This window comes from Megalobrama amblycephala, linkage group LG10, assembly GCF_018812025.1.
Source record: "Megalobrama amblycephala isolate DHTTF-2021 linkage group LG10, ASM1881202v1, whole genome shotgun sequence".
Taxonomy (NCBI): domain Eukaryota; kingdom Metazoa; phylum Chordata; class Actinopteri; order Cypriniformes; family Xenocyprididae; genus Megalobrama; species Megalobrama amblycephala.
Genome location: NC_063053.1, coordinates 17,415,001 through 17,427,888, shown reverse-complemented (window position 1 = coordinate 17,427,888; position 12,888 = coordinate 17,415,001). Strand labels below are relative to the sequence as shown.

General features: G+C 37.8%; 1 protein-coding gene across 12 annotated transcripts in view; it reads left to right on the top strand.

Moving 5' to 3' along the window:
- Window positions 1–1,880: 1,880 nt before the first annotated feature.
- The window catches only part of kcnq5a (potassium voltage-gated channel, KQT-like subfamily, member 5a), a 136,493-nt gene continuing 125,485 nt past the window's right edge, over window positions 1,881–12,888 (top strand). For 11 of the 12 annotated variants that reach the window (XM_048204980.1, XM_048204974.1, XM_048204979.1 and 8 more), the window contains exons 1-2: window positions 1,881–2,028; window positions 2,176–2,595. In XM_048204980.1, the coding sequence (XP_048060937.1) occupies window positions 2,261–2,595 (335 nt within the window). In that variant the 5' untranslated portion in view covers window positions 1,881–2,028; window positions 2,176–2,260. Of the gene's footprint in view, window positions 2,093–2,175; window positions 2,596–12,888 lie in introns of all 12 variants that reach the window. The other variant, XM_048204970.1, reaches the window with a different exon arrangement.

Sequence of the window (12,888 nt, the reverse complement as noted above, 5' to 3'; positions counted from 1 at the left end):
ACTGCTTATCACTCAATAAAAGAATCACATTGCTAAGTGTTTTTGAACGTTTTGATTTCGTTTGGTTTAATAATTAACATTACCTTTGCAAGTCTGACTCTCACTGCGCTCGTGAATTAGCAGAACTTGACGGGGACATTCAAATGCTTAACAAGAAAAACGCTTCATGTGACAAACAAACAATTCTGTATATTTATTAAAGCATACTGCGTGGATATACGCAAATGAGCCCAAAATATGAACGCAACACGTTTATAAAAAGGGTTTCCTCTCGTGTCCTCTCAAGAAAAGGCTTAATGCACTTAGACTGATATTAAAGAGACCAAATTCTATTTACAAATAAAGCACATGCAGAAAAACGGATGAGACCAAAATATACTTTCAGTATCACTTAAAATGCAAGCATTTTATACATTTTCTTCATAACGGTTTTTATAAAGGTATGAAACTGCTTAGTGTGGTTGTCATTTGTTAAAATAAATATAAAAATACATTGTGTTCGTGTCCGTCTGTCCGCTGAATTTGACCCATAATCTCTGATTCTCCTCATCTGTGATCGTGGAAAAGGGGGATTACAATGACAACAGTTGTAGGCCTACTCAGTATGCTCGTTTAAGCACCATTTAAACGTTTCCAACAAATAATTGAATCGACTTTTCTCAGTGTGTTGATCACATAGATTTATTTGGATATTCATACGATGGCTGAAGCAGTGGTGAGCGTCCAGCGTGCGACACGGTAAACAGATCGACATTGTAAACGAAATTCTACAAAACTTCAGTGAAAATAAATAAATAAAATGATCATGCGACGCGATAAAATAGCTTCTATTCCCTGCAAACGATACCATTAAAAATGTTAACGTTCCACTTAATGGCAGAAACAAAACAAAAGGTAAGCAAGAATCCGTATTAATTTCAGTGCGAGTAATAGAGGGCGATCCTGTCAAAATGGCGGCGCCGCCCCGGCATGCAACGAGGCGTGACGTCGGTTCGTATTCTCGAATAACACCAAAGTGCAGTAAACTATAAAACTGTTTGCGCTACAAACCAGCGTGTTTATAATTAAGACAATAGGCTACATTGAAATAATATGGTAATAAATACCACTTTAAAGCAGCATAACGAGCTGTTTTGTACAAATAACCGAAAGCGAATGACACCGGAAGTCAGACCCATTAAAATTACAAATGGCCGCGTCCGCTCTTACCTGAAAAATAAGGTGGATAGAAAACAAGTTAGCACACTTGATAGACGCCCATGAAGAGAAGTCATAAGCCAAAAAAAAGGATATTCGATAGGCCTATCGCAAGTAGCCTATGAAAAAAATTGCTTTAAAATAATTTAAGAAGTATTTTAACTTGGGGGATTGGAGCGCCAAATTATAATTTCGGTTGCTCGCTCCCTCCCAGTTCACACCCTTTTTTCAATAACGACAAAAGTTAGAGTGCACTTAATATGTTCAGAATTCACTTTCCTGCTAGGAGGTAACCATAGCAACATTATGCTACGTAATCGGACGGTAAACATAACTACTGTCATTCTTTATCACCGTTTTGCACATTTACTGTAGTTGTAGTTAAAGTATATAATTAAAACTTTTGTATTGTAGTATTTTAGATGAACCTCAACAGATTGCGGTTCGAAAATCACACTAAATTTATAGGCTACTGACAGAAATTCTCTTAAAAAGACGACCACACTTTTCGCGTATTGAAGCGAAAGTTTCATAAAGCTGACAATTTGTCTATATTGAGGTGGCTAAGTACTGCATTAGATCTTGTCGGCACATTTGAACTGGAATAAAGTAGCCTATGATTTACAGTAGCTATACAGAGGGAGGAGAGAGAGAGAGAGAGAGAGAGAGAGAGAGAGAGAGAGAGAGAGAGAGCGCGCGCGCGCGAGTGAGTGTTACGTTTAATGTCGGGTGATGCCCTCCCCTCGCCAAATCTCCTCCACTGATATGGTGACGCTCCTTCAAAACTCCAATCGCACGGCGGCGAGCGCAGATTGCTTGAGTCATCTGAAGGTTCATAACTTTATCAAATCTTTCATAGCTTTGATGCAAATGAGCTGGATGCCTGCACTTGTTAGTAGGTGGTCCTGTTATATATATATATAATCTCAACGAGAAGATAACGAGAAGAACAATAAAATACTCAATGTTTTTACACAGGAGACTGTAAAGCTCGTCCACAGACTCTTTATATGTGCGCACCGCTGGTGCCAGACGCGCGTTTCCAGCCTGCGCTGGTGATGCGATGCCCCGCAACCACAGCGGCGATGAGGGCGGTACTGGTCTCTGGATGAAGACCTCGCAGCACTATGGCATGAAAGATGTTGAAGCCGGTCGTGGGACGATGAACAACGCGACCAGGACAGTCGACAGTTTGCTGTCGGCGCCGGGCACAACAGGTGCAGGAGGCTCGGAGATCCAGAGGAGAAAGCAGGGCGCCCGGCTTAGCCTGCTGGGGAAACCGCTCGCCTACAGCGCGCAAAGCGGCCGGAGAAACGCGCGCTACAGGAAGCTCCAGAACTACCTCTACAATGTCCTGGAGCGACCGCGAGCCTGGGCATTCATTTACCATGCCTTTGTGTAAGTCACTCTTTTTATTAATAACATTATGAATGTCAACAACTGGAGTTTACCTGTTTAGTTATTTTATATAGCCTACTGTATGACATTTATACATTTTATTTTAAACGTCTCCTTTTCTTTCAGTGAGTGAATCCCAATTGTGTTTGAAATGCTTAGCTTTTGAATGTTTAAAAGTTATATGAAAGAAATATAGGGATGTAGAGAATTGTAATCTGCTGTGCTAATAGCTTCATATTCCAGTCTCTTTTGAAATATAACAGTTTGACAGAACCTAATGGTTTGTTCTACTAGAGTAATTCAGGGTTTAAAAAAAAAATGTCTCTATAGGTATAGTAGTAAAAATTGTTTGATCATTGATCTAACCGTGCCCTTTGATTGACTTGGTCATTCAAACACACCAGTGAGGTTTGCATTATGGTGTGTATCTGCTATTAATGTTACTGGGAAATTTATGATTGTAGCTTTTCAGAGATTTTCTGTAAGCTCCCTGAGAGAGAGATGCTCTCTATATGACCTCAGTTTAAAGGGAAATGCATGTACTCTGACATACTTTTTATGCTCAGATCTGTTGACATGTTGTTAGGAGCGTTTGTAAGGAGGAAGCTGAGCTGTCGGATGGTGAGACTGGAGCGCAGCGCTGTGCTGCAAGACAGGATGTTGTTGTTTTATTTGTGCTGAGAGGACAGCTGAGGTCATAGAGGTTAAGTTGTTACATCTGCAACAACGCATTGTCCCACACTAGTCAAGAAACATCACATAATCAGCACACTTGGACTGGGCTGCGTGATTGAATATGCTATCAGTAGGGAAAAATTCAAGAGAGGATCCAAGTAGCTTTTACACAAGTTGCTGCTTGGATGTTATCAGTAATTTAGTTTTTAACAAGTTTTCAAACATATTTAGTAAGCATTTTTTTCTGTAGCAAATGATTCACATAATTATAAAGGATATTGCATATAGTTTTCGCGGGTTTAAGTCAAACTCAGATTGTGAGTGTGCATAAAAAAAGAAACACTATAAACAGTGTTAAATGCGGTGAGAAAATGAAGAAAATCCTTTGAGACTATTGGTTTTAAAAGGCTGTGTGAAAGAAGACATGAGGGACTGTTTGAAGTCAATGAACAATCAATCACAACCACAATATTGCTTCATCACCACTGTGCCCTTAAGCAAACCATATGCTGCTTCTGCTGTTTCCGTCGTGTACTCAAGTCTTTGTAGTGAATAGTCTAATAAATGTCATATTATTAAGTAACAATAGTACTCATTGTGCCAGTATGCTTGAGGGTCAGATGTACAGTAGGAACATATGTCCCATGTGAACATGCGCTCGATTAATTTTATTATTATGAAGTCATCATTTAGAGCTTGATCTTGAAATGTTATAACTTATATTTGATAATTTGGTACTGTAAGAAACATTTAAGTATTTTTTTAATTATATGCCGTTTAATGAAAATAACGAGCTGTAAAAATATAATTTAATGTATAAATTATAAAGATTAAAATGATCAAGGTTAATTGCTCATATGTGACCCTGTGACCACAAAAACAGTCATAAGTTGCATGGGTATATTTGTAGCAATAGCCAACAATACATTGTATGGGTCAAAATGATCCATGATGAAAAATCATTAGGATATTAAGTAAAGATCATGTTCCATGAAGATATTTAGTAAATTTCCTACTGTAAATATATATAAAAATATTTTTGAAAGAGGATATGCATTGCTAAGGAGTTCATTTGAGCAACTTTAAAGAAGATTTTCTTAATATTTTAATTTTTTTGCACCCTCAGATTCCAGATTTTCAAATAGTTGTATCTCGGTCAAATATTGTCCTATCCTAACAAACCATACATCAATGGAGAGCTTATTTATTCAGCTGATGTATAAATCTCAATTTCAAAAAATTGACCCTTATGACTGGTTTTGTGGTCCAGGGTCATATATGATGTTTTTTCAAATAGAGCCTACATCTCTAGACAAGTAGGATGTGTGTTATTCATTTTTGAGAACATTTTTAATGATTGATATGATTTTCAGTTTGTTTCATTTGCTTTTATGAATTGATTAGATACTGGCAAGTCTGAAATGATGTAATCTTGCCTTGTTGTTTGTGTGTTTGATAATCAAATGAAAGAATTCTGACTTTTGTGGGTTCTTCAGCAAGGCACCCATACCAGCATACAGTACACGTGCAGTAGCATTTAATACAGTACTATACTGTATGCCACATGTGAGACTATAATCGCTAGTCTTTTGTTAAAACGACTTTCTGTTTAATAGGTTCTTTAAATGGAAAAGATTTTCAGTGGCCATATCAATAACTCGCAGTTGTCTGCTCATCCAGCAAATGTTTTTACAGCGCATCAAAGCAAGTTAATTTATCTCTTTGTGATGAGCAGATTACAGAACTGCAGCTGAGCACATTTCACCAAGGTTAAAGCTCTGCGCCACACCAAAACCACACCTCAGTATAAGCATCAACAAAATCTTTTGATCGCCTTTGCTAATGCTAAACATAACCCTCTCTGATAATCATAATTGACACTCAGATAATTTAACGAGGGAATTTTTCTACTTGCAATAAACAAACCTCCCTGTATCCTTTCCGTATATGCATTAATACATGCAGTTTCACCAACACAAAGAACACATTATGCTGCCATCATGAACACTTACATCATTAAAGCCACATTCAGTTTCCTTTATCCCCTCAGAAATCACATACATTCTTTGAGAATGAAAAAGGAAATTGCACAGCAGGTGAACACTGCCGTAATCATCTGTGTCGGTACGTCATGCTATAGTTAGATTCAAGCCTACTTTATATGACTGAGAATTCATCTGGTTTGAGGTACAAGTTCATTGAGTTCCCCATTCAAATTTCCTACCTGTGCTCCATTTCATGATTTAGAAAACTGGATATTTTACTTACAGTAGATGGTTTAGATTGACTTAATGGTGAGTTATTGAGGGTGATTTGTACCACACGCTGTGGCAATGGCTTTTATATCGTAACAAAATATTTCAAAGTTCCCACCTGTAATGATCTCCTGGACTCCACTGTGACACAGAGAGCAATAAAGGGTCTCTTGTTCTCTGTTCACTCAGAAAGGTGCTCTAGTTTGCCACTGGCCCGGTTAGTCAGGCAGAATGTGATATATACAAGAGCCAGCCAACTAACATTAGAGATTTTTCTACTTCGGCTTAAGATGTCAGGTTGGATTTAATCTTATTTCCTTACACAGGAATTCGGAAGGGAAATGTCAGGAGATGTCAGTCTTTAGTTTCATTTGTCTTTTCAAGAAATGTAGTATAAATTTACTGAATCAATATTGACATTAAGTACCAATTTTCTAGCACAGTTTGACTGTGTAATCAGATCTGCTTAGAGTACTACTAGAGTACTGCTAGAGTTATGCAACACTTAGTTTGGGTCCTAATATAATTTGATTGACCAAGCTTTTCGCAGTTTATCACTGCGTTTTTCTGTGTGCAACGGTCCTGATTAGATGTGGTTTTTTTAATCTAGATCAAGGGGCATGTTTTTCTTGAGCCATATAAACTGTTTTTGTGTTTTCATTTAAGATTAATGCACCTGTTTGATGGAGAAGACCATTGACGTACTGGCCACAGACATGGCCCAGTCACTTTCACTCCCATCATTGTCGTAATCAAAATGCAAGCTGCTGTTGCTCACGTTGGAAGGTATATGGAAACAGTGTTGGCTCTCGCTTAATGGAAAAAGGTTTTAGACAGGTTACAGATGCAAAAAAAGTGCAAAGAGAAGGCAATAAACAGGGTGTCATGTCTGTGTTCCAGTGGGAGTATGAATAGTAGGGGGAAAGGCCTTTGAAAAGGACACTGTTTGATCACGTCAGGGGCTCCTGACACAAGACAGACCTCGAAGAAGAGCTGCAGCCCTCAGACAGGGCACTGTTTGAGTGTGTTGAGTTGCCAGCCGTGTCGAGAGAAAAGTAGCAGCGTGGAACATGGATCTAAGCATTTGGACATGTCTGTCCTACTGAGTATTATCACTTGCAAATGAACTAATCTGTCATTTGAAAGAAATAACTTTTTATTCCTAAATTCTCAGTGAACCTGAAGTAGTGGGAAAAAACACTATTTCTGAAATGCATTACCTAGGCCCACACAAAATACAATAGCGTTCAAAAGTTTGAGATTGATTTTTTTCATGTTTTTGAAAGAAGACTCTTATGATCATCAAGACTGCATTTACTTAATAATATAAATCACAGTTACGTATTTAAATTTATTGTAATTTATGTATTTTACAAATGTAATTTTATTCCTGTGACGGCAAAGCTAAATTTTCAAGAGCCATTAGTCCAGTCTTCAGTGTCACATGATTCTAATATTCAGATTTGGTGCTCAAGAAACATTTCTTATTAATATCAATGCTGAAAATGAGTGCTTAATATTTTGGCATTTTTTTTCGGGATTCTTTGATGAATAGATAGTTCAAAAGAACAGCATTTATTTGAAATATATATCTTATTGTAACAAGTATCTTTACTGTCACCTTTTGATCAATGTTATGCGCTCTTGCCATACACTGCGTTCCAAATTATTATGCAAGAGACAAATCAGTAAGATTTCTGTACAATAAACATTCAGATTTTAGTTTTTCTAAGAAAATGTGTGTTCGTTTATTTATCCATGTCTTTTTAGATAACTGGTATCAATCTCAGATAAAATAATTTGCCAGATCTATGGAAACCTTACTTAGAGGTTGTTCCACATTATTAAGCAAGTCACAGTTCTCATGCAATATGGGGAGGAAGTAGGGCTGCCCTCGACTAAAGATTTTTCTAGTCGACCAGTAGTCGTTCATTTAAGCCATTAGTCGACTAATCGCGCATTTATATTAATAAGCCATAAATCATAATAATGAGCCTTTAATCTTATGTATACATAGCCTAATCAGTGCTCAAACACATGCATAAAGCTTGCCACAGTGCACCGGCAAACGTAACGATTATGAATGTGTCGTAAAAAAACAGCAAGGAGATGGTCTAAACATTTTAATAATTTATTGATAATGTTTTCTGTGTTTTCGGCTGCAGAGATTAAGTCAACAATGCTGACTCATCTCTCATCTCCGCAGTAGTGGACGCACCTATATGCAAGTTTCATATGGATTACATAATCTGAGAATATTTATTTTCCATTTGAATTGGCTCGTTTAAAAGTAGACTGTGTCTGTGAGGAAAGCAGCCTATACGATGAGTTTCGGTTCATGCTTGTTACGAGCTCAAGTTCACAGAGACCAAGATCAGAAAACGCATCCTGATTGCTTTCATTGTTTTACAAAAGCACAACGTTTTGCTGTTATTGTGAGTTTACAGAAATAAAAGTAGACCCTTTACATTTTGCATTACTCTTATCTATGACCAAAAATGACAGAGTATTTTAAGTTAAGTGCAGTGATCACACCGGCGCCTCCATGTCATGCAGTAAACACGCTCTCCACACAAACACTTGGATATGCGCCAAATAATAGCGCACATTTATCTATAGGCAAACATTAAAGAGAATGGACTAAAGTTGTGACTTACATGTTTCAAGTGATAAGCCATATTTGAGGTCGATAAATGATAGGTGAATGTTTGGATTTCCTGCAGTTAATGATCTGTGCCTCTAGGACTGCGTGACCTCGCCACTTCCTGTGGAGATTTTTTTTTTCTGCGACTAACCGATTAATAAAATCTTGGTCGACCAAGCCTCTTCAAGTTGACTAATGGTTAGTCGACTATTAGGGGGCAGCCCTAGGAGGAAGAAAGATCTTTTTGAAGATGAAAAGCATGAAATGGTGCAATGTTGTGCAAAAGGCATGAAAACAACTAATATTGTGTGAAACTGAATGGAGATTATCGAATTATCATAAGATTTGTGAGTGATTTAGAGCACAGCAGAACTCGGTCAGATAAAGGCTTATTGAGGAAAGTTCCTGTCAAAAAAAATAATTGTATTAAAAGGGCAGCTATAAAAAAAAGCCAGTGTTGAGCAGCAAACAGGTATTTGAAGCTGCTGGTGTCTCTGGAGTCTCAAGAAGCTCTCCATGCTGGCTGGCATTTGTGCGTAAAGATGCATTTCAGCCACTCCAAACCAAACCTCACGAAGAGAAACATTTCCAGTTTCCAGTTAAGGTTTCCATAGATCTGGCAAATTATTTTGTCTGAGATTGAAACCAGTTATCTAAAAAGACATGGATAAATAAACAAACACACATTTTCTTAGAAAAACTAAAATCTGAATGTTTATTGTACTGAAATCTTACTGATATGTCAATTGCATAATAATTTGGAACGCAGTGTAGACTGTAAAAAAATATGGACGTCACCCATAGAGTTCTGAAGAGCAGTTTTGAAGCGAAAATGAGGCTGCTGCCATCTTAGCAGCGTGTCACCACACGTCACTCCCGGATAACTGAAAATAGGCAAAGAGGCGGTACGTAGTTGGAGCCCATGTGACTGGTTGCTGAAACCACGCCGCCTAGCTCGACGTGACCATGTTAGCAGGCAAAGGAGCTATCTATCTATCTTAGATACTATCTAAAATATTAATAAAGATAACTAGTTATATCATTAGAAAGTTCTAAAGGTTTACTGTCAATCTACGGTGTCTTTTTTTACGATATAGATGCTCCAACACTAGTAATTAATTTGAGTGGGGTGCGCAAATAACATCACGTAAAATCATTCTTCATACCAATCGGACTTCATACCTTTATAATGAAATCGAGATCGCGAGATGAATCCAATCCGTGGCACTTGGGTAAGAAATGTCCATGAGTGTCCATTGCAAAACAAAAAAACAGTACTTTTTGTTCATGAAAGCATTAAATAAATGAAATATTGATATATTATCCATTGTTTGCATCACATTTCTTCGGAATGATCTGCTCTCCATCATTGTTCTTCAAGAAATTATGCAATCTAAGCAGCGTTTATGATGTAAAATTTTGTATATCTCCCAAATGTTCTCTCAAACAAATGAGTACGTGCCCAAAGTATATTTTTTCAAAATAGTGCAGCAGTTTTAGTTATAATATCCAAGCAGTGCTGTCAGAGTTTTATATCCTCCTGCTATGTAGTAAATCTCAGGAACAAAACTTTTAGCCAATGCCAAGACGATCTAACAACGTGTTTTCTGTTTATCTTCCGCATGCGAGCACATGTACACAAACGCACATCAGTCTTGACTATTAATGCAGCAAGCCATATTTTATAATTGTATAAAATAATCCAGAAAAATGCACAAAATGGCTGAGCTGCTGAGGTAACGACGGCAGACAGACAGCAGTGGCATACCTGTCACTCAAGTGACCACACCCTTAATTATGCAGAACTTTAAGGCTTATGTCACGGCCAGCTCGTTCTTGACCGTAACATAAAGAGGATCACACACACAAATGAGTTCTTTGAATTGCCATGTTGTTTATTACAAAATTATCTGTTCCAAACAAAATAGCGCAATGTCTAGGGGAATAAATAAACCAAAAGAAAATAAGAATCCAGTGGGTAGGAAAGGTTGGGAAGAACAAAAATGAAAGCAGGTTGGAGCAAACGACTTCCCTGGAGAAACCCGTTCTACCAGAGGAAGTACTGTTGAGTGGATCAGCCGGCTATTTATACTCTCCGCCCATGAATTATCCAATTGGACATTTACGTCACATCCAAACGCCACACTGCCACCACCAGGTGACGAAGGAAAAGACAGGGTCGTAACACTTAATATAATTTAAACGGATGAGATATAAAAAAAATTCACCCCCTCAGAGTTGTCATGAAGGGCAAAATTAGCTATATAGACCAAAACCACAATTTGAACCAGGCTGTAAACATGTTTTTTTCTGCTGTAAAGTTTGGCATTTTAACATGGGACTCAATGAGATTCTGCTCTCTTTTGCAGCCTGTCCCTAGCGGCCAGTCGATGAATCGCAGTTTAAGTCACTTCCGTATTGGCTTCACAAGAAACTGGGGGAGGTTGCCGCTTGGCTCTTGCTGAATAAAAGTATTAATTTCTTTAAAAAAATAAAAAAAATAAAAAATGAGTACAGACACCAAACCTTTGAATAGTAGTGTTACAGTATGTGCCAGCAGATTTTCACAGAATTGAAATGTGTGTTATTCAGTGCTCCATCACTTATGTGTTTATTCATTAAATATTTTGCCTAATTTGGCTCAGTTTAAACACAGCTGACCCTGTTAAAATGAACTTTTCCTGAAAATCAGCGCAGAAAGTGCGCAAAAAGGCTGCAGATTCTGTTTGGACCTGCCTATACGACAACCACCGCTGCTCGAAACTTTCATTAAAATTAATGTTGGCATTAAGTTTAATAACAGGGAGACCATTAGCCAATAACAGTTTCTCAAAGCAACAGCACTGCTTTGTCACTGTAATAGTTTTTCATGATATAGATGACGAATCAATAGAAAGCCTCATTCGCTATAGTTAACACAAGGACATTGTGATTCCATTCTGCTGATTTAATTGTTTTAACTGGGTGGTGGGTAGTAAAACATCAGAAAGTGGTCTTATATTAGTTGCCCTTGCTGACAAGGGGCTGACTGATGGAGGCAGCCGTCTTCTCTTAATAGCAAACCCTGCAACATAAGTAGCCCGTGTGGCTTGGCATAACCCAGAGGGCCTTCCCTGCCCAGCAGTGCCCAAGCAAACTGGGCTAAAGAGTAATTGCCTTGCCGTGAAATGCATGGGGGTCTTCCTTCGCTCACTATACTTTGTCTTTGATCTTGCCTGTCAGCATGAAGTGGTTCCCCTGATAAGGCAGCATTTTGGTATGAAGACAGGTGTTTACTGGGTACTGGGTTGACAGCTCTCTGTCTGATTTGAACTGATTACAACAACCTATGAATTATATTTTCCTTAAGGTTTTCTGAATCATTTCTCCTGTTTGCTTCCCAGGCACATTAGCAAGTAATTGCTATCTGCGTAGGAATTGACGCACATTCAGGGTAGAGTATGTGCTGAACTTCTCAACTTGATGAAGAAGATTCTTTAGGTATTCAGATGTGTAGTATGACTACATTCTTAGACATATTACATCCATCATTCTGTCATTGACCTTTGACCTGTCTGTTATTTGATCTTTGATCTATGACATACTAACAACAACTGTGGCAATGTTTAGTACAATTTAAACATTAGGAACAACTTTCTTGCTTCTTTTAGCATTCACAATCGAAAAGAGCCTACCTAAATTTTCTGTCATTGTTTATATTAACATTACTACCATTCTAAACGTTTGGGGCCAGTAAGATATATATTTTAATTAATACTTTTATTCAACAATGATGCGTTGCTTGCATGGATGCAAATTGAATAAAAGTGATTAAAGACCATTACATTGTTTTAAATACGTCTTTAGCACATTTCTGGGTGTTTGAGAGAGTAAATTAACTTTGTCAGTGGAGGCCTCACTGAGCCATCGGATTTTATCAAAAATATCTTAATTTGTCTTCCGAAGATGAACAAAGGTCTGACGGGTGTGGAACAACATAAGGGTGAGTACTTAATGACAGAATTTTCATTTTGGGTGAACTAACCCTTTAAACAAATCAATTTCAAATAAATACGGTTCTCTTAAAGGATTAGTCCACTTTCAAATAAAATTTTCCTGATAATTTACTCACCTCCATGTCATCCAAGATGTTCATGCCTTTCTTTCTTCAGTCAAAAAGAAATTAAGGTTTTTGATGAAAACATTCCAGGATTATTCTCCTTATAATGGACTTCAATGTACTCCACTGTTGAAGGTCAAAATTACAGTTTCAGTGCAGCTTCAAAGGGCTTTAAACAATACCAGACGAGGAATAAGGGGAACTTATGAGTGCTTCCGCCAAAACCGCACTTTCGTACAAGCGCAAGCTGTATGTCCTACGCCTTCCTTATTCTACTTACGGAACGAACGCAGTGCCAGTTCCTTTTTTTCCTTAAGTAGAATATGGAAGGCGTAGGACATACAGCTTAAGCTTTTTGAAGAATAAGAAAGTGCGATTTTGGCGGAAGCACTCGTAAGGCGATCATTTGTTTATATAAAGCATATACAGTTGTATTTTTTTCGAAAATGAACGATTGTTTCACTAGATAAGACCCTTATTCCTCGTCTGGTATCGTTTAAAGCCCTTTGAAGCTGCACTGAAACTGTAATTTTGACCTTCAACCGTCTGGAGGCCATTGAAGTCCATTATAAGGAGAATAATCCTGGAATGTTTTCATCAAAAACCTTAATTTCTTTTCG